At 41.2% G+C, this 24,352-nt stretch overlaps 1 protein-coding gene across 2 annotated transcripts in view; it reads left to right on the plus strand.

The window, feature by feature from the left end:
- Nucleotides 1-24,352, plus strand: part of SEMA6C (semaphorin 6C) — a 289,590-nt gene that overhangs the window by 205,342 nt on the left and 59,896 nt on the right. For both annotated transcript variants that reach the window (XM_073609595.1, XM_073609596.1), the window contains exons 7-10: nt 6,005-6,106; nt 9,282-9,372; nt 19,023-19,145; nt 21,087-21,175. In XM_073609595.1, coding sequence (XP_073465696.1) covers nt 6,005-6,106; nt 9,282-9,372; nt 19,023-19,145; nt 21,087-21,175 — 405 coding nt within the window. The remainder of the gene's footprint in view (nt 1-6,004; nt 6,107-9,281; nt 9,373-19,022; nt 19,146-21,086; nt 21,176-24,352) is intronic.

Raw genomic sequence — 24,352 nt, forward strand, 5'->3', positions numbered from 1 at the left:
TACATTATATAATTACAAATGATGTATTTCTGAAATAAATTGATTGACAGAAAGCAAACCAGATTCTAATATACCAATTTCTAGCAGTAAACTTTTTCCGTTGTACAGAGAAAATGAGCTTTCCTCTTTTTTATGCCCGGCAGTTTCTTTTCTCCACATGAAAGTGCCCGCGAGGCCGTTGTCTGGAGGGAACAGCCAGCAGGATTACATAATGACCCAGACATCGCAGTGAGCACTACAGCCACCCCCGCAGCGCACCAGACCCCTTTCAGGTGGCATTTTCACAACAAGAAAGCTTTATTATTCCTTACAGCTCGGCGGGGACTCACTTTTCACAGAACCGTATATCATTACAAAGTTAAAAGTGCAGGGACCCTGCTAAGAGGACAGCCGCCCCGGCACGTAGCCTCGAATACTGCGGCAAATGTCTTCGGAATAGAGTTTGATGCAGGGCCTCCAAGTAGCCATTTTAATCAGGTCAACTTAGCCCCTGTTAGTCTTGAAGGCAGCATAGACTTCATATGAAGAGATCTGAAGAGATCTGATTGCCGTCAGCCATTCATTACACCTTCAGGGATCATTAACACCTATGCATACACATTTTTAACGCATGTTAAAGTGTGCTGCCATGCAAGTTAGTTCAGTTTGCGCTGATTCTGTCTATTTATTTCCTATGGGCCCTTAATGAGGTTCAACGCACCAAAAAAATTAAAAACCCATTCTGGGCCAACACTGCCCAACTTGTATCACATATGGTCACATTTTTGCTTTGAAGGACCTGGAGCCTTGTTTACAGCATTGCACATACATGTGAAGCCACATTGCCAGCTCAAGGTAGCTCTACTAAGTGCTTCCACCAACCCAAATCCAACTTAAGGCATATATATATGGCAATGAATACACTGCTGGCAGGTTAACCTGGAGGTAGCCCAATTCTCTTATATTGCTGTGTCCAGTTGGGGAGTTTCCCCTTACTTCCTGTCCCAGAAACACGACCCTTGGGTATGCATTGAAAGGCCCCAATACAAGGGATCGTATGGCTTAAAAAGTACTGGTATTTTTGATACATTCATTGGTTAAGAGTATCAGATACAGCCACCTTGTTTTGAGGGAAAGCACCTCCCCCTTCTTCAGGGCTTGAGCAGTGAATGTTAGCATGTAGGAAGGTGCAGTCTATTTTCTCCACTGGAGGTGGCACTCAACCGCAGCGGCATTGCAGGGGAAGAGGAAGTCAAGAAGAACATGGTTCTTCTATGGTTTTCTGGGTCACCCAGAAGCTATCCAATTGAATACTGCTGCCCTATGTGACTCTAGCAGCCACCTTGGGTTAGGTAGAGCCTATTTAATGCCATGGCTCCCCGGGGTTGGTGTGCATTTTGCATGTGGACAGTGTAGGGACAAGTCACCGTCTGATAGGGAGATTGATTAGAGGCAGGGAAAGGATAGGGACATGCCATCCTTCTGGAGACCTCATTTGGGCTTGGACCAGCCAGGCCACATTCCGCCCCTCAAGATAGACGCTCTTGGCACAACTAGACCTGCACTGCTACACATTGTTGATAATGCTGTGAGTGTCCCCGGTCGGGCGTCTTTCCACTGGGTTTGTTGTGAATTACTGGACTCATTAATACAAGTTCTGTTCTCTGCAACCGGACTTTGTACCCCGCTGCACCTCCCTACAAGTATAATCAACATGAAATGCCCAAGGGGACCTAAATGATCAGACCAATATAACCTTTCTAAGTGCCATTTGGAGCCGCTAGTCTCTGTCAAGCCTGAATTTACGTCCTCTAGGTGCATTTTATAGTGAGTCTACTAACATCTATCATTAGAACACTGAAGAAGGGGGGGCTCTTTCCCCTGAAATGCATTGGCCGTATCTCATGCTCTTAACTAATAAATGCTTAAAAAGACTTACAGTATAAAGTGATACAATACTAGGTTGTCCTCAATAGGCATCTGAGACTTGATTGTCTTTTGACCAATTTGTTTATCATGATCAGAAAGGTAGCAGCTTAGGACCAGAAAAAGGTCCACAGGCACTATACTTTCATTGCGAATCTGGTTCCTTAAACAAAAGCACACTGCATTGTATATCCATCAGAACCAATTCCCCTTCAAGTATCTGTAAATGAATTAAATCTCTTTAATTTGAGGGGAAGTATCTCCGTGTCCCCGTTGGATGATCTTCCTTCTATTTCTGTTTGGGTGAAAGCTGTAACATTTTGGATTTTCTATCACATTCCGTACCAGTGACAATGGTCAATATATTACGATGCTAAAAAAATCTGTATACATAAATGATGGTGATGGCAATTTCAATGATCATAGTTATGGTCATAACAACTTTCAGTTCTTCTTTCCACAAAAAAGGGCGCTAAGTACCGAAAAGGCTTGGAGAGTCCAAGACTTGACATTACATGGTGTTAAGAAGCCAGGCCATTAATTTTATGTGTTCTTAAGACAGCGTTCCAGACTGCAGCAAGACCCTTCACCCAGAGATCTCCCAACCTATGCCTAGTGGCAGACCTGTCATTTGTACATGTTTTAATCCACAATCAGCTATGTCAGGATTTGATTGGCTCTCATTGATTGTGAGGACTTTTCATTATGTTATCTATTGGATTGTATAAAGTAGATAGGCTTTATCGATTGCTTTTCTCAAGGTGCTCAACAAGGATAAATCAAAATTATCGGTGTGGGACCAGTGTTATATAAATACTGACGGATTATGTTGGCCTCCTTAAACCTCTCTTGAAGGTGAAAGTTTGATGACGGCTTTATGAGAAACTTTGTTTGTGGATCGGGTTTGTGGCCAAACTTGCATTGAACTAAATCAACTGTAAAGCTAAATATCCTAAAATACCTGAATCACAGTAGGCTATGGGCATACAAACTGACTTTTCAAAATGGCTGCCCACTGGGGTTAGTGCTGGCCATACACTTGGCAACCTTGTGGCAGTCTTTTGTTTAAAAAGTAAATACATGTAAGGCAACAGTCCACAACAATTGGCCACACACGCTTTTAATAGTTTCCCGGTTTCTAGAGACCAAATTATGAAAATTGAGGTAAAAATGGTGGGACCAAATTGGGGCAATTTTGGAAACTTTCCATCATCTTTTGTTTTAGAATTAAATAGGTGTGAGTCAACATTCCGTACTAATCTGACACACATGCTTTAGATTGGTTGTTTGTTTCCAGAGATGTATTGGGCTAAAAATGGCGGTCACCAAATTGTGGCAAGTTTGGAAACTTTCCCCAATCCATTGTACAAAAATGATTAGCTTTAAGTCAGCATTCCATATCAATCTGACACTCATGCTTTAGATTGTTTCCTGGTTTCCAGAGACCAAATTATGAAAATTGGGATAAAAATGGTGGGCACCAAATTGTGGCAATTTTGGAAACTTTCCATCATCTTTTGTATAAAAATGAACTATAAGTTAACATTCCACACCAATCTGACACACATGGTTTAGATTGTTTCCTGGTTTCGAGAGATCAATTTTAAAAAATTGGGCTAAAAATTGTGGTCACCAAATTGTCTAATTGGCTATTTTGGAAACTTTCCATCATCTTTTGTATAAAAATGTAATAAATTTATATTATAAGTCAATATCTCATAACAATCTGCTACACATGCTTTAGATCGTTTCCTGGTTTCCAGAGACCAGATTATAAAAATTGGGGTAAAAATGGTGGTCACCAAAATTGTGGCAGTTTTGGAAATTTTCCTTCATCTTTTGTTTAAAATGTAAATACATTTACAATGTACGTCAACATTCCACACCAATCTGACACTCATGCTTTAGATCATTTCCAGGTTTCTAGAGACCAAATTATACAAATTGGGGTTACAAAAATGGTGGTCACCAAATTGAACCAATTTTTGAAACTTTCCATCAAGTTTTACGTAAATATTAAATATGGGAAGGTCAACATTCCACACCAATCTGACACTCATGCGTTAGATTGTTTCCCAGTTTCCAGAGACCAAATTATACAAACTGGGGTAAAAAAAAAAAACGGGGGTAAAATTGGGATAATTAACACTGCGGTAGTTCTGGTCAGTTTAGATGTTTGAAAATTGAAATGATCAAACCAGTGAGTGGCAAACTGGCATAGACTGGTTAGTTTCAAGTGACCAGCTTAAAGTAGACCTGTCTTCGGAGATACAGTAGATGCTAAGTTATGTTTTTAACGCTTCCAGATATTAATACCACTCACAGAGATCACAGTACTCTCCCTGACAATGCAGCCATCTTTAGTTAGGCACCATCTACTTTCGGGGATGAGATGCCGACTCACAGATGACACAATCCTTTAAATCCTGCTGCCTATGTAGTTCTTAGTTCACAAACGTCTGAACCTGCTTGTGACTTTCTACCAAGTTACAATGTGCAGTCTGATCTTTGGAGAATAGGAGACTGAGGAAATGCCTGCAGCAGACTAATGGCATAACATTAGCATAGACACAGTCACTAACTGGAATTCAAGGACTGCTTTTAGGAGTGATTCTGCTGCAGTATATTGTGACTTGTCAGAAAAGCAATCACTGAAAAGAGGCGTTTGAGGAAATTCTTCTTCCTGCCTGCAGCAGACTTATGACTGAGGCTAAAAAGCTCCTTTTTTTAGTTAAAAAAGATTAAGGTTTTTGAAAAAAATAATACTGTTGCTATGTATTAGGAAATGTCCGGAATGCATTTATGCAGATTTGTAACGTTATAGGAATGTCCACAAGTGATGGCACTGGTTCACTGCCTCCCATTAACCATTGTCATATCATTAGTACTGGTTGGTCCCATAAACTGGCTGCCCCTTTGGTATCTCAATGATGCCATTGGCTCAACAGCTCATATATCCCACAATATGGCTTCTTCTACTGCACATAAGTAAGCATGCCCTAACTGGAGATTCAGCTGCCATTAATCCATCACCGTTCCACCGACATCCTATCCATCATCTGACATTTTCTGGTGGAAAAGCTTTCAAGACTTCAAGCGTGATGGAAGAGCCTCCTATGCACAAGCCGCCATCGGCAGGATGCACACCAAGAAAACGCCTTGCCATCTGAAGAAAATGACCCAGCTCAGGGAACAGCTCCTACATTCGTCATCCTCTGGGCCCCCTTCAATATGCCCTCTCGCCAACCGAACATTTATTATCACGCCAATAATATCCCTTTCTCCTCAGATGCACCACCTCAGATAAAAAAAACAGGAGCCAGCTTTTCATGAATAAAGATGGTTTTCCGAGTGTTCGTCGCAGGATTGCAGAGAATCAGGCCCCCGCTGTTTGCTTGTTGTTTTTATAAGCTTTGTCATATCTTCTCATTGATATAATCTGGACACCGACTTTCCTTTTCTGAGTAACGATCTGCATTAAGATAAAAAGGATGTTTTGATTCATGGCTTCCTTTTTTTTTTTTCAAGGTTCCTAGTCCTTTAATGCCTTACCGTTCACAATTTACCGTGGAATTTCTAAAAAAAAGCAAAACAACATTCAGATATGGAATACAATCTGTGATTTTATTCCGGAGCTTTATCCCTTTTTTAATGTTGCCATTTGCTGGTGCGAGGGAAGACGTACATTTAAAAGCATTACCACTGAAATAGTATGTTGCAATTTTTTTTTCTGCTTTTAAAGCTGTTATGTTGCTAAAAGTAGCGTGGTGGCGAGGTTAGAGCTATACTCAAATGTTCTTTTGTACCTCGAAAATTGGTGTGAAAAAAAAAAAAAAGTTATTCAAATTAGTTTGTTGGAGGAAGTGTCCCGTAATATTTACATGTTGGAATCATTTGTCCATTTTTTTCAGCTTTACAAAACAACAATCACCTCAAACGTTCCTCAGTGGGGTCACTGCTTGGTAGGCCACATTGTCCAGCCAAACTGCCACCGCCACATAGCCTCAGATGTCTATAGTCTATTTAGATTTTGAGGAACAAGAGCAACCAACTAGCAAGGGTTGTAAAATTAAGCACATTTTTTTTTTTCTATTCTCAGGACGAATGCTACAATTATATTAAAGTTTTGGTAATCAAGAATGACCAAACTCTCATTGCCTGCGGCACCAATTCCTTCAACCCAACATGCCGAAACTACAAGGTAAGAGGCAATGTACAAGGTTCTTTGTGTGGGGTAAGGGGGTTGGAGATGATGGCCACATGGATATTACAGCTGGTTGATGTCTACCCATTACTGAGTAAGACATCTACTGCCCCGTAGTATAATACTAAAGGAAAATGGTCAATAAAGTCCTTTGTCAGTGTTACAAATTTATTAAAGTTCTGGTAATCAAGAGGGACCAAACTCTCATCACCTGTGATACCAATTCCTTCAATTCAAAGTGCTGTGATTACAAGAAAAGAGGGAACCTGCGAGGTCCTTTTTGTGTGCAATAAGGGGGTTACAGAGAAGTGCAGAGTGTATAAAACAGCTAGTTATGTCTGTCCATTTGTAAGCATACCCTTTGGTAAGTCAAGACATCTACTGCCCCATAGAATAATACTAGAAGAAATTTGTCAACAAAATGCTACAATTGTTAGTGCTACAAATATTTTAAAGTTCTGGTAGTCAAGAATGACCAATGTTTTTTTTGTACAATGTTATTTTGGCTACCTCTTAGAATTGTGTTGGAACTGTATTGCCATGGTCTGTTTGGCTCTTTACCTTGTAAAGATTTATTTTTGGAAATTAATAAAAAACTATTGAAACAGAAAGTTCTGGTAATCAAGAATTACCAAATTTCTCATTGCCTGCAGCGCTAGTCCTTCAACCCCAGATTTGCCAAAACTGCAATGTAGAAGGCAATGTACAAGGTTCATTGTGTTTGATAAGGGGGTTAGAGATATGTGCCAAGTGAAAATTTCAGCTTGGTGGTATCTACCCATTTTTGAGAATACCCTTTGATAAGTAAAGACATCTATTGCCCAAGAGAAAGGGACTTAAGAAAAATGGTCAATAGAGTGCTACAATGGCTACAATTGCTAGACCTACAAATATATTAAAGTCCTGGTAAAAAATAATTGCCAAACTCTCATTACCAGTGGCACCACTTTCTTTAACTCAACTTGTCGAAACAACGAGGTAAGATGCAACATTCAAGGTCCTTTTGTGTGTGATAAGGAAGTTATGCCTCGTACACACGATCAGAAATTCGGCCAGTAAAAGACCGATGAGAGCTTTTCGTCGGAAAATGCGACCGTGTGTATGCTCCATCGGACTTTTGCTGGCCGAATTCCAACCAGCAAAAGATTGAGAGCATGTTCTTAATTTTTCGGTTGGAAAAAGTTCCTATCCAAAAATGCGATCGTCTGTAGCAATTCCGACGCGCAAAATTCTTACGCATGCTCGGAAACAATTCGACGCATGCTCGGAAGCATTAAACTTAATTTTCTCGGCTCGTCGTAGTGTTGTACGTCACCGCGTTCTTGACAGTCGAAAGTTCAGTGAACTTTTGTGTGACCATGTGTATGCAAGGCAACCTCCCGTCGGAAAAGCCATCATATCTTTTTCCGTCGAGAAGTCCGATCGTGTGTACGCGGCATAAGAGATAAGTGCTGAGTTGATATTTCAACTTGGTGGTATCTACCCATTTTTGAACATACCACCAAGCTGAAATATGCACTAGGCACTTATCTCTAACCCCCTTAACAAACGCAAAGAACCTTATAAGTTATAAAGTTCTGGTAATCAAGACTGACCAAATTCTCATTGCCTGTGTCACCAGTTCCTTCAACCCAAATTTACCGAAACTGCAATTTAGGAGTCAGGCAACATACAAGGTCCTTTGTGTTTGATAAGGTGGTTAGAGTTAAGCGCCGAGCGAATATTTCAGCTTGGTGGTATCTACTCATTTTTGAGCATAGCCTTCGATAAGGAAAGACACATATTGCCCAAGAAAATAATATTAAAGGAAAATGGTCAACAGAGTGCTACAATGGCTGCAATTGCTAGTGCTACAATTATAATAAAGTTTTGGTAAACAAAAGAATAGCCAAACTCTCATTGCCAATGGCACCAGTTTCTTTAACCCAACTTGCTGAAATTACAAGGTAGGAGACAACATACAAGGTCCTTTTGTGTGTGAGATGGGGGTTAGAGATAAGTGCCAAGTGGATATTTCAGCTTGATTGTATTTACCCATTTTTGAGTGTAACCTTTGAAAAGTGAAGACATCTATTGCCCTATAGAATAATGCTAGGGTAAAATGGTCAACAGAGTGCTACAGTTATTAAAATTCTGGTAATCAAGAACAACCAAACTCCTTCAACTCCTTCAACCCAATATGCTCATACTACAAGATAAAAGGGCAAATCAGGAGGTCTTTTGCATGTGCGATAAAGGGAGTGGATATTTAAGCTTGTTGCATTTTTTGAGCAACCTTTGGTAATTCAAGACATCTATTACCCAATAGAATAATACTAGATTACAATGGTTATTAAGAAATTGCAAGACCTATACCTTTTCATCCAGAGGAACCCTTGATATACACTTTCTGTTCTCACGGAACCCCTGCCAAAAAATTACCATATCTACAACTCACAATACATTAGTATGATGGTCAGCGGGGAGAATGCTCCCTACACTTGTGGCCATTGGGAGGAATGACCCCCTTACAGATAGCTAAAAAGACCAGTGGTGTCAGTGAGAACTTATATGAAAGGCAGAATTTGCTCCTTGCTCAGGGAACCCCTAGCAACCTCTGGAGGAACCCTAGAGTTCCATGGAACCCTGGTTGGAAAACTCTGCCTCTAGGGATGAGTAGAGAGCTTTCACTTCAAATTTAGAAATTACTGGAATTTTCTTGAAATTACCCTCAATTTTGCAATGTAGACTGTTTAGGTGAATCTTTAAAAGGAACAAAAAAAAATTGACATGGCTTTGCATCAAGCCACTTGTTCGTCATTTTATGGTGATATGCTGATCACATGACTTTGTTGCTAAACAAAGGATTAGGTTAACTGTTAGCATTGCTAACATCATGTTCCAAGCTAACAAGAGGGTCATTTTTTGGTCAAGAACAGGTAAAGATAGAGGAAAGGAGCATCCGTAACCTTCAGGAGTCATGTAAAGCCCATTTAACCTTAAAAATCACCTCCCATGCCGACTCCAATGCATTTCACCAAAATGGTCAATTTCGACCAAATTTTTTTCATTTTTTGCCAAAATTTGTTATGACAAAGGTCACAAAAGTTGGGCTGAGTGAATGGACATCGAGATGTCCCGTGGTTGTTAACTTAACAGTTTTATGCAAAAGAACTCTTGCTTAATATTCCAGATCCAAACCTTGGAGCAGGAAGGCGAAGAGTTTAACGGCCAAGCGCGGTGCCCTTTTGACGCCAAGCAAACCAACGTGGCCCTTTTTGCAGGTAAGCTTCTCCTAATGTCTTCAAAGGGGACCTGTCATGAAATTAAAATTTTCATGGTAAAAGAAGAGCTTTAGACATATTTCTAAAAAATTTACGTCAGCAGCTACAGAAACTGCAGCTTCTGATTTTTAATAAACAGACACTCACCTGTCCCAGGATCCAGCGCTTTGCTCACCCGAGGCGTTCGATCACCCGGCGCAGGCATCCTAACTGTGGGCACTTGGCTGTGACAGCTTGCGGCTTCACAGTTGGCTGTCCACTGAGCATAAACAAGCCATGCTGCACATTGTGAATGGTCCCGCAGTCCTCAGGGACAAGTCACACAATACTCTGGGGAGGGAGAACTTCCACTCAGATCGCCTAGGCGTTCCTTCTCCAGAAGGATGGAGCTATATTTGTTTAGGCATCATACAGAACCATTATTTACTTCCTGAAGTGTGATGCCCAATTCAGAGATAACTCCCCTGCTGCAGCCTTTTACCTTTGTAACTTGCTACAAAGTTAAAATGTACACTGTGAGTGATCACTGGAGAGGAGATGACTGAGGAAATGCTTCCACCTTCCATGCAGCAGACTGATGGCATCATCTTAGCCTTGGCATAGTCACTGGATTGCTGCGGCTTTTAATAATGGTATTGCTGCTGTACATCATGGCTTTTAAAGGTCCACTTTAAACAAAAAGCACTTAATGTGCCGTAACGACCTTCAGTGTGTTTCCCTGAAACGCAAAAATCTACTCATAATTGTCCTTTCCAGCACGCACCGCGCATTTTTATGGACTCGATGAGAGACAAGGGTGAAGAAAACACACACGTCAGGCACGTCCGAGGCTTTCTGGGGCTCACGTGCCCGAAGCACAAAGGACTTTTAAAGCAATAAAGACGCAGCGCGAATTAATGGGGATTAGCCCTGAGGAGGCCAATAATCCTCCATAATCCTCCACTGCGAGGAGAATGGTTAGTGAAATCGTCGAACGTTCTATTTCTTCATGCCAAAGTGGCAAATGCCCGAGATTTAAAGAGTCAGTCCACCCAAAACCGATCTATCAGTGTTTGATAGGTACTGGAGAGTTAAATCATTTGACCCTTTAACTCCGATCCAAGGAATGAGGTTGGTTAGGTCTACATGTTCCTATATAAGAAAAAATGGAAATGCTTAAATTTAGAATCAAGAGTTAATTTATTGAAGAAAGCATTTCAACATGTAACAGATTTAGCAGAATTTCCAGAGTTCTTCTGAGCAAGACTCCAACCTTTATTCACATGAATCCCTGCAACCAGGTAGAAGATAGTATAGGTGCCCATGTATATGTTAATGAGACAAATACAGGGATCATAGTTCATTTTGAGATCAAACAAAATAGCTCCAGTAGCATTGATGACCAGGTTTTGCTTCAGATTTCTGATCGGTTGCCACCAATACAAAAAAAAAAAAAAAAAGTATAATTTGAAAACATTATATAAAATTAGGGAAAAAAAACCCTGTAAACATATCTCAGCGAGAGACTGTTTTCACAGCGGAAGGGGTTAACTCGAGCGAGCGGTGTCATTCCCTCCAGTCTGTCATTACTGTTATTATTATTACCCGCAGTTGTTTCAAGTCGCTTTCATTTTCTTGATTTATTATTTACAAATTGCTAAAATGATTTATTCAAGTATGCAAATGTCCTAATCTGCTAATGAGGCGTTATTGCATTCCATCAAGAGCTAATATTTTCTTTCTGCGTTCGTTTTCGGAAGCGCACGTGACCCATTTGTGGAGGCGTTGGATCACCGAAAGGGGAATTGGAATTATCTTTATGGAGATCACAAACCAGATTAGTTCTTACACAATTAAACTATATATATATACCGTATTTATCGGCGTATAACACGCACAGGTGTATAACACGCACATTCATTTTAAGAGGGAAGTTTCAGGAAAAAAACTTAAATTTTAAATAAGGAACTTTGAAACAAAATAAGGGTCAGTGCCCAGCTGCAGTCTCACCATTGCCTACAATACAGCCTGATCAATGCCCATCTGCAGCCTCACAAGTGCCATCGATGCAACCTCATAATTCCACATCAATGCAGCAGCCTCACCACTGCCATCAATGCAGCAGCCTCACCATTGCCATCAGTGCAGCCTGATCAATGCCCATCTGCAGCCTAGGGGGGCCAGGGAGGGGGGCGGGATGAGCGCAGACAGATTACATACAGTGAGAATCTCATATTATAGACAGAACAGTGGTCCAATGGCGGCCCAGGAGACGGGACTTCCTATTACAGAGGCCGCCAAGTAAACAGGAGATTCTCACTGTATGTAATCTGACAGCGTTCGTCCCGCACCCTCCTTGTCCCCTCCGAGGCAGCTAAAATTGAAGTATTGGCGTATAACACGCACATGCTATTTGCACCTGAGTTTTAGGGTGAAAAAGTGAGTGTTATATGCCAATAAATACAGTGTATATATACAGTATCTCACAAAAGTGAGTACACCCCTCACATTTTTGTAAACATTTTCTTCTATCTTTTCGTGTGACAACACTGAAGAAATGACACTTGTCTACAATGTAAAGTAGTGAGTGTACAGCTTGTATAACAGTGTAAATTTACTGTCCCCTCAAAATAACTCAACATACAGCCATTAATGTCTAAACCGCTGGCAACAAAAGTGAGTACACCGCTAAGTGAAAATGTCCAAATTGGGCCCAAAGTGTCAATATTTTGTGTGGCCACCATTATTTTCCAGCACTGCCTTAACCCTCTTGGACATGGAGTTCACCAGAGCTTCACAGGTTACCACTGGAGTCCTCTTCTACTCCTCCATGATGACATCACAGGGCTGGTGGATATTAGAGACCTTGCGCTCCTCCACCTTCCGTTTGAGGATGCCCCACAAATGCTCAATAGGGTTTAGGTCTGGAGACATGCTTGGCCAGTCCATCACCTTTACCCTCAGCTTCTTTAGCAAGGCAGTGGTCATCTTGGAGGTGTGTTTGGGGTCGTTATCATGTTGGAATACTGCCCTGCGGCCCAGTTTCTGAAGGGAGGGGATCATGCTCTGCTTCAGTATATCACAGTACATGTTGGCATTCATGGTTCCCTCAATGAACTGTAGCTCCCCAATGCCGGCAGCACTCATGCAGCCCCAGACAATGACACCCCCACCACCATGTCTGACTGTAGGCAAGACACACTTGTCTTTGTACTCCTCAGCTGGTTGCCGCCACACACACTTGTCACCATCTGAACCAAATAAGTTTATCTTGGTCTCATCAGACCACAGGACAGGTTCCAGTAATCCATGTCCTTCGTCTGCTTGTCTTCAGCAAACTGTTTGCGGGCTTTCTTGTACATCATCTTTAGAAGAAGCTTCCTTCTGGGACGACAGCCATGCAGACCAATTTGATGCAGTGTGCGGCGTATGGTCTGAGCACTGACAGGCTGACCCCCCACCCCTTCAACCTCTGCAGCAATGCTGGCAGCACTCATACGTCTATTTCCCAAAGACAACCTCTGGATATGATGCTGAGCACGTGCACTCAACTTCTTTGGTCGACCATGACGAGTCCTGTTCTGAGTGGAACCTGTCCTGTTCAACTGCTGTATGGTCTTGGCCACCATGCTACAGCTCAGTTTCAGGGTCTTGGCAATCTTCTTATAGCCTAGGCCATCTTTATGTAGAGCAGCAATTATTTTTTTCAGATCCTCAGAGAGTTCTTTGCTATAACGTGCCATGTTGAACTTCCAGTGACCAGTATGAGAGAGTGAGAGCGATAACACCAAATTTAACACACCTGCTCCCCATTCACACCTGAGACCTTGTAACACTAACGAGTCACATGACACTGGGGGAGGGAAAATGGCTAATTAGGCCCAATTTTGATATTTTCACTTAGGGGTGTACTCACTTTTGTTGCCAGCGTTTAGACATTAATGGTGTCATTTCTTCAGTGTTGTCACATGAAAAGATATCATATAATATTTACAAAAATATGAGGGGTGTACTCACTTTTGTGAGATACTGTATATATATATATATATATATATATATATATATATATATATATATATATATATATATATACACAGGGCTTTTTTTCAGGGGGAACTTGGTGGAACTCAGTTCCACCACCTCTGGCTCAGACCCTTGGGGGGGCTGCTCACCACAATTACTTGTAAACACAGAAGTCAGATTTCTGTGTTTAAAAGTGTAACCCCCCTGAACTCTGCACTTTATATGTAATGCAATCCTTGTATTTAATGCTCCTTTAGGACCCTCCTACTGTTCGTGAAATTTGACTGACCACACCCGCTATTTGATGTGATTTGGAGGGTGTGTGTAGGGGGAGGGGTTTTGGGGGGTCATGGTTGAGTTCCAGCACCTATTGTTTGAGGAAAAAAAGCCCTGTATATATGTATGTATATATATATAATATACTGTATATGTAAAGCGCTGCGTAAATTGATGGCGCTACAGTTGTGCTCATAAGTTTACATACTCTGGCAGAATTTATGATTTATTGGCCATTTTTCAGAGAATATGAATGATAACACAAAACTTTTCTTTCACTCATGGTTAGTGTTTGGCTGAAGCCATTTATTATCAATCAACTGTGTTTACTCTTTCTAAGTCATAATGACAGCAGAAACTACCCAAATGACCCTGATCAAAAGTTTACATACCCCAGTTCTTAATACCGTGTATTGCCCCCTTTAATATCAATGACAGCTTGAAGTCTTTTGTGGTATTTGTGGATGAGGCTCTTTATCTTCTCAGAAGGTAAAGCTGCCCATTCCTCTTGGCAAAAAGCCTCCAGATCCTGTAAATTCTTGGGCTGTCTTGCATGAACTGCACGTTTGAGATCTCCGCAGAGTGGCTCAATGATATTGAGGTCAGGAGACTGAGATGGCCACTCCAGAACCTTCTTTATTCTGCTGTAGCCAATGACAGGTCGACTTGGCCTTGTGTTTTGGATCATTGTCATGTTGGAATGTCCAAGTACGTCCCATGTGCAGCTTCCTGGCTGATGAATGCAAATGTTCCTCCAATATTTTTTGATAACATACTGCATTCATCTTGCTATCAATTTTGACCACATTTCCTGTGCCTTTGTAGCTCACACATCCCCAAAATATCAGCGATCCACCTTCGTGTTTCACAGTAGAAACGGTATACCTTTCATCATAGGCCTTGTTGACTCCTCTCCAAATGTAGCTTTTATGGTTGTGGCTAAAAAGCTCAATTTTGGTCTCATCACTCCAAATGACTTTGTGCCAGAAAGTTTGAGGCTTGTCTCTATTCTGTTTGGCGTATTGTAAGCAGGATACTTTGTGGCATTTGCATAGTAATGGCTTTCTTCTGGCGACTCGACCATGCAGCCCATCTATCTTCAAGTGCCTCCTTATTGTGCATCTTGAAACAGTCACACCACATGTTTTCAGAGAGTCCTGTATTTCATCTGAAGTTATTTGTGGGTTTTTCTTTGCATCCTGAACAATTTTCCTGGCAGTTGTGGCTGAAATTTTAGTTGGTCTACCTGACCGTGGTTTGGTTTCAACAGAACCCCACATTTCTGGATTAGAGTTTGAACACTGCTGATTGGCATGCTCAATTCCTTGGATATCTTTTTACATCCCTTTTCTTGTTTTATACAGTTCAACTACCTTTTCCCGCAGATCCTTTGACAATTCTTTTGCTTTTCCCATGACTCAGAATCCAGAAAAGTCAGTGCAGCACTGGATGAAAGATGCAAGGGTCTGTCAGGAGTCCAGAAACTCATTGACCTTTTATACACACACATTAATTACAAACAAACAGATCACAGGTGAGGATGGTTATCTTTAATAGCCATTCAAACCCCTTTGTGTCAACTTGTGTGCATGTTATCTGTTATCAGGCCAAAATCACCAGGGTATGTAAACTTTTGATCAGGGTCATTTGGGTAGTTTCTGTTGCCATTATGATTTAAAAAGAGTAAACACAGTTGATTGATAATAAATGGCTTCAGCCAAATACTAACCATGAGTGAAAGAAAAGTTTTTGTGTTGTCATTCATATTCTCTGAAAAATGGCCAAGAAATCATAAATTCTGCCAGGGTATGTAAACTTATGAGCACAACTGTATATATGTACCTGTAATAAATAAATATGTATACACGAACAAAATATACAAATTTCATATCTATATCTATATATAGATATAGATATCTATATCTATATCTATATCTATATCTATATCTATAGATATAGATATAGATATAGATATCTATATCTATATCTATATCTATATCTATATCTATATCTATATCTATCTCTATCTCTATCTCTATCTCTATCTCTATCTCTATATATATAGAAAATCAAAAAGGGGGTTCAACAAGGACCCCCTGAGCGGACTTTAGAGGCACAACAAACCTGAGAAAGCATAATCAAAATAACAATCTAATCAATTTTATTAAATAGAAATACATACAATACAAATACATTGACAAAAGATAATAAAAAATCATCTATATAGAAATATACATGGTACAAGCCCTGATGTGTCTACGCGTTTTGTATAGAACTTCTTCAGGACACATTCAGGTTTCAGTTAATACACAAGAGGGTTTCACTTGTAAAGACGCTAAAACAAGTTAAAAAACGGTAGTTCAAATTTGTTCAAATATAGACGTTAAGGTCTTAGCAATAGAGGTGGATGACTATCAACTGTTTCCATTTACAACCAATCTCGGGGTTCAGTTCCAACGAGGAAAAAGCCAATAAATAGCCAATAATAAATAGTAGTACTACAGCAACCATAGGAGGGCATCAAAGAGCCCATAGACCGTATCTGCTCAATGGTCCATGTGGAACCATGCAAATGCACTGGGAGAGCTTAAGGTAGAATTGGATGTAAATCTCTGTATCCTCCTGGGGATTTACATCCAACTTACATCCATCTACCTTAAGCTCTCCCAGTGCATTTGCACGGTTCCACATGGACCATTGAGCAGATACGGTCTATGGGCTCTTTGATGCCCTCCTATGGTTGCTGTAGTACTACTATTTATTATTGGCTATTTATTGGCTTTTTCTTCGTTGGAACTGAACCCCCGAGATTAGTTGTAAATGGAAACAGTTGATGGACATCCACCTCTATTGCTAAGATCTTGACGTGTATATTTGAACAAATTTGAACTACCACTTTTGAACTTGTTAAAGCCTCTTTACAAGTGAAACCCTCTTGTGTATTAACTGAAACCTGAATGTGTTCTGAAGAAGTTCTATACGAAACGCGTAGACACATCGGGGCTTGTATCATGTATATTTCTATATAGATGATTTTTTATTATCTTTTGTCAATGTCTTTGTATTGTATGTATTTATATTCAATAAAATTGATTAGATTGTTATTTTGATTATGCTTTCTCAGGTTTGTTGTGCCTCTAAAGTCCGCTCAGGGGGTCCTTGTTGAACCCCCTTTTTTCTTTTCTATGACATACAATTTATACGGATGTGGCCATAGGAGTGTCCTTTTTTTCTATTTTTTTTATATATATATCTATAGATAGATATCTATCTATAGATATATATATATATATATATATATATATATATATATATATATATATATATATATATATATATATATATATATATATATATATATATATATATATATATATCTATAGATATAGATATCTATCTATAGATAGATATATAGATATCTATCTATAGATATCTATCTATAGATAGATAGATATCTATCTATAGGTAGATATAGATATATCTATCTATATATATATTTATATAAATAAATTATATATATACAAATATATCTATTTTATATTATTATCTATAGATATACTGTATATATACAAAATATACAATTTATATATACTGTATATGAAAAAAATTTATAATTTTTTCCAACATTTTGCCTGCAAGTTTGGCTGTTTTGGGCAGAGGGTCCATGGTTTGAAGCACAATGTGAAGTGGCAGGAAGCAATACTTGTTAGAACTGTTATGTGGCATCAAGAATCCCTTTCGTGGTTCAATTGGTGAAAGCAGAACTTTAAATTTTGGCAAAATGTTGTCTGCAGGCTTGACTGCTTTAGGCAGGGAGTCCATGGTTCAATGCACAAGGTGAAACAGCAGAAAGTAATACTTGATCGAACTCTTGGGTGGCACCGAGAACCTTTTTTAGCAGTTCAACTGGTGGAAGTGGATCACAAAATTTTGTCTGCATGTTTTGGTGTTTTGGGCATGGAGTCCATGCTGCCAGGCACAGTGCGAAGTGGCAAGACGCAATATTTGATCGAACTGTTGGGTGGCGTCAAGAACTCCTTTAGTGGTTCAATTGGTGGAAGCAGATCCCAAATTTGGACGATACTATGCCTGCAAGTTTGGCTGTTTTGGGCAGGGAGTTCAAGCTTCGAGGCACACTTTGAAGGCGCCGGAAGCAATACTTTAATGAACTATTATCGGCGTCAAGAACTCTTTTAGCGATTCAATTAGTCGAGGCAGATCACAAAATTTTGGTAACGTTTTGTCTGCAAGTTTGGCTGTTTTGGGCAAAGAGTCCATGGTTTAAAGCACAATTTGAAGTTGAAGTAAGCAATATTTGATAGAACTGTTATGTGGCATCAAGAACCCCTTTCGTGGTTCAATTGGTTAAAAGCAAAACATACAATTTTGGCAAAATTTTGTCTACAAGTTTGACTGCTTTAGGCAGGGAGTCCATGGTTCGAGCTATAGTGTTAAACAGCAGAAAATAATAGTTGATCAAACTCTTGGGTGGCATCAAGAAACTTCTTTCAACTGGTGGATGCAGATCACAAACTTTTGGCAACATTTTGTCTGCATGTTTGGCTTCTTTGGGCATGAAGTCTATGATGTGAGGCACAGTGTGAAGTGGCAGGACGCAATATTGGATCGAACTATTAGGTGGCATCAAAAACTCATTTAGTGGTTCGTTCAATTGGTGGAAGCAGATCACAGAATTTTGGCAAAATTTTGTCTACAAGTGTGACTGCTGTGGTCGAAGGGTGGAAGTTCTAGACGAGACACCCCTGCCAATAAGCATGGAAGGGAGGAGAGAGTGTAGATCCTCTGTCCGTAGAATACATCTTTAAACATCTATCCATGCATAATTTTGTTTCTCAATTTCCTTGTTTGCAAAAATTTGGCACTCCATCACTATGATCCTGATATGCATCCTCCGCAAAGCCTTGGCAAGCCCCAAAGATTTCACGGGAGGGGGGGGTCGGTAAACGAATAATCTGCAGATTACTAGCGCATAAAGTGAACGCATCTTCCACCGCCGAGTCAAATAATGATATTCTGTGGCGTGCAGGGCTCCGGGGTCGATACTTACAATTTCAGCAAGGCGATAGGAGAGAAAAAAAATTGACTTAAGCCCTTGATTAAAGACAAATCAAGTAGACAAGATCCATTATAACGGGACACGGCAGCATACAGCGCAGTAATAATGCTGCGTGCAGCTATCAGAGGTACCGCTCACGTTTCCAGAGACGCTCACCGGTGCTCCGTGAGACTGCAACTAATTGACTTAGCAATACAACAGCCGGAAGCGTACTACGTCTAGTGTTTAGATTTCATGGCTCGTTGTGCGGTCCCCTCACCCCCTCCCTTTCTTCTCTGTCTTCTTCTCTCTGTAGATGGGAATTTGTATTCAGCCACGGTGGCCGACTTCCAAGCCAGCGACGCCGTCATCTACCGAAGCCTGGGGGAGAAGAGCCCCGTTCTCCGCACCATCAAATACGACTCCAAATGGCTTCGAGGTAAGGTGACTGGGCAAACTTTTTTGTGTAAACAGCATTTTTAATTCGAGGTTAGGAACTTTTTTTTCCTCCTTTAGTCTAAAGTCGTATTGAACTTTCAGTTTAACTAAGTACATTCCAGGTGCACCAAAACAAACAAGGTGTTCAAAGTATTGGTTTGTTTTCTTTAGAAAGCAACCACAGCCTGAATAGGAAAGCCTGTCTCCTGCCGGCATGCTGCAAAAAAAAGGACCCTTTCTCTCTGTAGGGAAGCAGTGGTCTCTCTAAAGAGGTCTGCTACTCTCCCAGCTAAATCCAATCTGGAGATCTCCAATCAGCAGGAAGTATGAGCTTTGTTGATTTTAGAGCTTTTGGTATAACTCAACAGGGGGGGTGTCAGACCGCTGCAGAGAGAAAGAGATGTCACCAGTACATCAAAACGGGTCCAAAGCTTTATTCAGCGATGATATCATTACAGCAAATTGCAAGGTTTCAGAATCATGCAGGACCCCTTGTCACATGCCTGATGAAGGAGTTCCTGCGTGGCTCCGAAGCGTTGTGATTTGCTGTAACAATGTGCAAAATGGGTCACCAGCACACCAAGATTTCCAAAATGGGTCACCAGCACACCAAGATTTCCAAAATGGGTCACCAGCACACCAAGATTTCCAAAATAGGTGACCAGCACACCAAGATTTCCAAAATGGGTCACCAGCACACCAAGATTTCCAAAATGGGTGACCAGCACATGAAAATTTCCAAAATGGGTCACCAGCACATGAAGATTTCCAAAATGGGTCACCAGCACATGAAGATTTCCAAAATGGGTCACCAGCACACCAAGATTTCCAAAATGGGTCACCAGCACACCAAGATTTCCAAAATGGGTCACCAGCACCAGCGATCACATCGTTACAGCAAATCGCAATGTTTGGGAGCCACGTAGGACCCCTTCTTTAGGCATGTCACAAGTGGTCCTGCATGGCTCTGAAACTTTGAAATTTGTTGTAACGATGTCATTGCTGGATAAAGCTTTGGACCCGTTTTGGTGTGCTGGTGACATCTCTCTCGCTCTGACTCTTCACAGTGCCAGTTGGTGGTCCGTTCAGCACCCACTTACATACACAGCCATCTCTACTGGAACGTTTGCGTTGGTAATAGTGCATTGGGACCTCTGCAGCGAGACCCCTGCTTACACACAGAGTACAAATGTCCTTCTCCATGCTGGCACAGGACAGGCTGTTCTACTCAAGACAGTGGCTGCTTTCTAAAGAAAACCAACTGTAATACTTGGAATGGATTTAATGCAAGAAAGGTCAATTGCGGTTTTAACTGATATAAAAGAAAATTGACAATTTTGGTAACTTCTAAACCTAAAAAGCTCAGCAGTTAAAGTGTAACTCCTCTTTTGTTTAGGTAAGAGATCTTTTTATTTCTGGGTTTTAATCCCCTGGAATGTTCCTACAAGGGGCATTTCCCCTTCCATTTTGGTCAATGGGACAGCGAATGGAGAAAAACGTCTCCAAAGGGAACACAGACATAAAAAGTTGCTTTAGTAGGACAGTACGGATTGGGTTCTTGTTGGTCCTTAATGTGTCCTTGTTGGGGAGATTATCCCTCGCTTCCTGTCCCTGAGACAGAAGTTCTAATCCTTCCTAATCCCTATGTTCTCTTAAAAAAATTCAGCTTTAAAAAAACAAAAATAAATCAGTAATGTTTTTGTTGTTTTTGTAAATTGAAATTGCTGTGCATGTGGTTGTGAAAGTTTACATTATACAGAGAGAATTCAATTTTTTACTGCCGCTCTGTAATCATAGGAGCTTCCGTACATTTTACTCTAGTATCTCAAAGCTCCCATGTGTATCAGAAAATACATAATAACGAAGCACTTTCTCTGCCATTAAGGAGATGTTTTCATTCAGTTTTAGTAGTTATTTTTGTTTTGTTTTTTTGCCATTACAGAACCCCATTTTATCCATGCGGTGGAGTATGGAAACTACGTGTATTTCTTCTATCGGGAGATCTCGATGGAATATACCACACTGGGCAAGGTACAGTTCCAATATAATGGCCACCAATGGTCTCTGTATTGCATGCTATCCTCTAGTGGCCCCTGCTTTGTATAGTAGCCACCGGTGTTCCATGAATTGTATGTTAGCCATCAGTGGTTTCTGCTTTGTATGGTAGCCACTGGTGACCTCCCGTATTCCATACTCTCCACCATTGTATAGTAGCCATAGATCACCTCTGCATTGTATAAATAGGCATCAGTGGTCTCTACACTGTATAGTATCCACCAGTGGTCTTTACACTGTATAGTATCCACCAGTGGTCTATACACTGTATAGTATCCACCAGTGGTCTCTACACTGTATAGTATTCACCAGTGCTCTCTACACTGTATAGTATTCACCAGTGGTCTCTACACTGTATAGGATCCACCAGTGGTCTCTACACTGTATAGGATCCACCAGTGGTCTCTACACTGTATAGTATCCACCAGTGGTCTCTACACTGTATAGTATCCGCCAGTGGTCTCTACACCAAATAGCAGTCACCCGTGCTTTCTGAATTGTAGATTAGCCACCAGTGGTCTCTACATTGTATAATAGCCCCTCTGGTGGTTTATGCATTGTATAGTAGCCACCAATGCTCTCTGCCTTGTATAGTAGCCACCAGTGGTCTTTGCCTTGTAGAGTATCCACTGGTGGTCTCTGCATTGTATGGAAGCCAAGCCTTTGCATTGTATAGTAGTCACCAGTAATCCCTGCATTGTATAGTAGCCACCAGTCCAATGTTCTCTGCCTTGTATGGCGACCACTAGTTGTTATTGCACTGTATAGTAGCCAAAAGTGGTCTCTCCATTGTATAGTAGCCACCAGTCCAGTGGTCTCTGCATTGTATGGTAGCTACTAGTTGTCTTTGCACTGTATAGTAGCCACCAGTGGTCTCTTCATTGTATAGTAGCCACCAGTCCAATGGTCTCTGCATTGTATGGTAGCCTCTGTTTGTCTTTGCACTGTATAGTAGCTACCAGTGGTCTCTGCATTGTATAGTAGCCATAAGTCCAGTGGTCTCTGCATTGTATAGTAGCCACCAGTGCTCTCTGCATTGTATAGTAGCCACCAGTGGTCTTTGCATTGTAGAGTATCCACTAGTGATCTCTGCATTGTATGGAAGCCAAGCCTTTGCATTGTATAGTAGCCACCAGTAATCCCTGCATTGTATGGTGACCTTAGTTGTTTTTGCACTGTATAGTAGCCACCAGCGGTCTCTCCATTGTATAGTAGCAACCAGTCCTGTGGTCTCTGCATTGTATGGTAACCACTAGTGGTCTTTGCACTGTATAGTAGCCAACAGTGGTCTCTGCATTGTATAGTAGCCACCAGTCCAGTGGTCTCTGCATTGTATAGTAGCCACTAGTTGTCTTTGCACTGTATAGTAGCCACCAGTGGGCTCTTCATTGTATAGTAGCCAGCATTCCAGTGGTCTCTGCTTTGTATAGTAGCCACCCATGTTCTCTGCATTGTATAGTAGCCACCCATTCTCTCTGCATTGTATGGTCTCTGCATTGTATAGGTAGCCACTAGCGACGTGGTAAAATGATGGGTTGTTGCTCTTAAAATTTCTTCATTTTATTGAATAGCCACAGTGAACAAACGCAGATTAAGTCAGTTGACAGGTTTCAGCCTGTAAGGCCTTAGTCATAACCACAGACTTTTCTGTTTATACTTTCAGCCACCAGTGACCCCTGCATTGTATGGTAGCCAGTAGTGGTCCCTGAATAGTGGTCTCTCCATTGTATAATAGCTACCCATGGTCTCTATTGTACGGTAGCCAGCCACCATTGGCCTCTATTATGTGGTGATCCTCATTTCTTTTTCCTTTTACCAGTACCCAGTGCTCACACAAGTGAGAGTCACATAAGATATTTAATAAATAAATGTAGACATCCCTCCGCTCATTGAGCCGTCGGCCTAGATTTCTGGCAGCTGACCGCACGACCTCAGCAAAGCAGCTGAGGGGAACACGAGCAATGACGCCACACACCGCTGCCCCCCCACCACAACCACCCCCCCACCACCACCACCCATCCTCAGCAATCCGTGCCGAGAATCACTCTCTTATCTCTCCTCCACCTCTGCTCCATCCCCTTAACAGCATTACAAGAAAATTACTACTTTGCCTGTGCTGCCACAGCGCCTGTACGACGCTGATAATTGTCAAAGCATCCCAAAGACGGGCTTATCCAATCATCTCCTGGGCAGCAAAGGGCAGCGCGGCTATCTGTGCCCAGCCAGTTAACGGGAAAATGAGCAGAAGCGGCTGTTCCGGATCTGATAAACCGCCGTCATTATCAGCCAGAGACACGGCCTGCTGGATTAATTGCCCCGCATCCTTTCAAGGGACTTGGGCGGCCCTGCTTTGCATTTAGCAATATATATTACTCCGTGTGATTGGTTTGTCATAGAACTGGCGGCGTCACTCAGCGCAACGGGCAAATTCGATTTCCTGGAACGCTGGCCTTATGAATGCCATTGGCTTGTTTGCTTAGTGCATCGTCCCTAAAGAGTTACGTTTAATGATATGGATGACCTTTTTAAAGGGGAACTACAGGCAGATAGAAAAAAAAAAACGCAGACTAATGCAATCATTAAGACATCATTGAATGTATTTATTTTTAGATGGAAGCAAGTACCTACATTTTGACCAGGTAGCAGACTCTTGTGATCCTGCTGTAGAGAACAGCACAAAGAGGGGGAGGAAGAAACAGCACAAAGTGTCTACTATAACTGCCTTTTTCAGCCTCTTTATCCCAGGGGAACCCTTTAAATAATTTTTAGGTCTCAAAGAAACCTTGCTAATTCACAGGGAGTCATTGAGAAGAATACTTCCTTCATTGGTGATCAGTGAGAAGATTACTCCTTATATTGGGGGTCAGTAGGAAGAACGCCCCTTACACTGGTGGTCAGTGGGAAGAATGCTCCTTACATTGGGGGTCAGTGAGAAGAATGCTCCTTACATTCAGGGTCAGTGGGAAGAAAGCTCCTTATTTTGGGGTCATTTGAAAGAATGCTCCTTACACGTGGTCAATGAGAAGAATGTCCCTTACATTGTTGGTCAGTGAGAAGAATGCTCCTTACATTCAGGGTCAGTGGGAAGAATGTTCCTCACATTGGTGGTCAGTGAGAAGATTGTCCCTTACATTGGGGGTCAGTGGGAAGAAC

The sequence above is a fragment of the Aquarana catesbeiana genome, linkage group LG13 (genome assembly GCF_042186555.1).
Source record: "Aquarana catesbeiana isolate 2022-GZ linkage group LG13, ASM4218655v1, whole genome shotgun sequence".
Taxonomy (NCBI): Eukaryota; Metazoa; Chordata; class Amphibia; order Anura; family Ranidae; genus Aquarana; species Aquarana catesbeiana.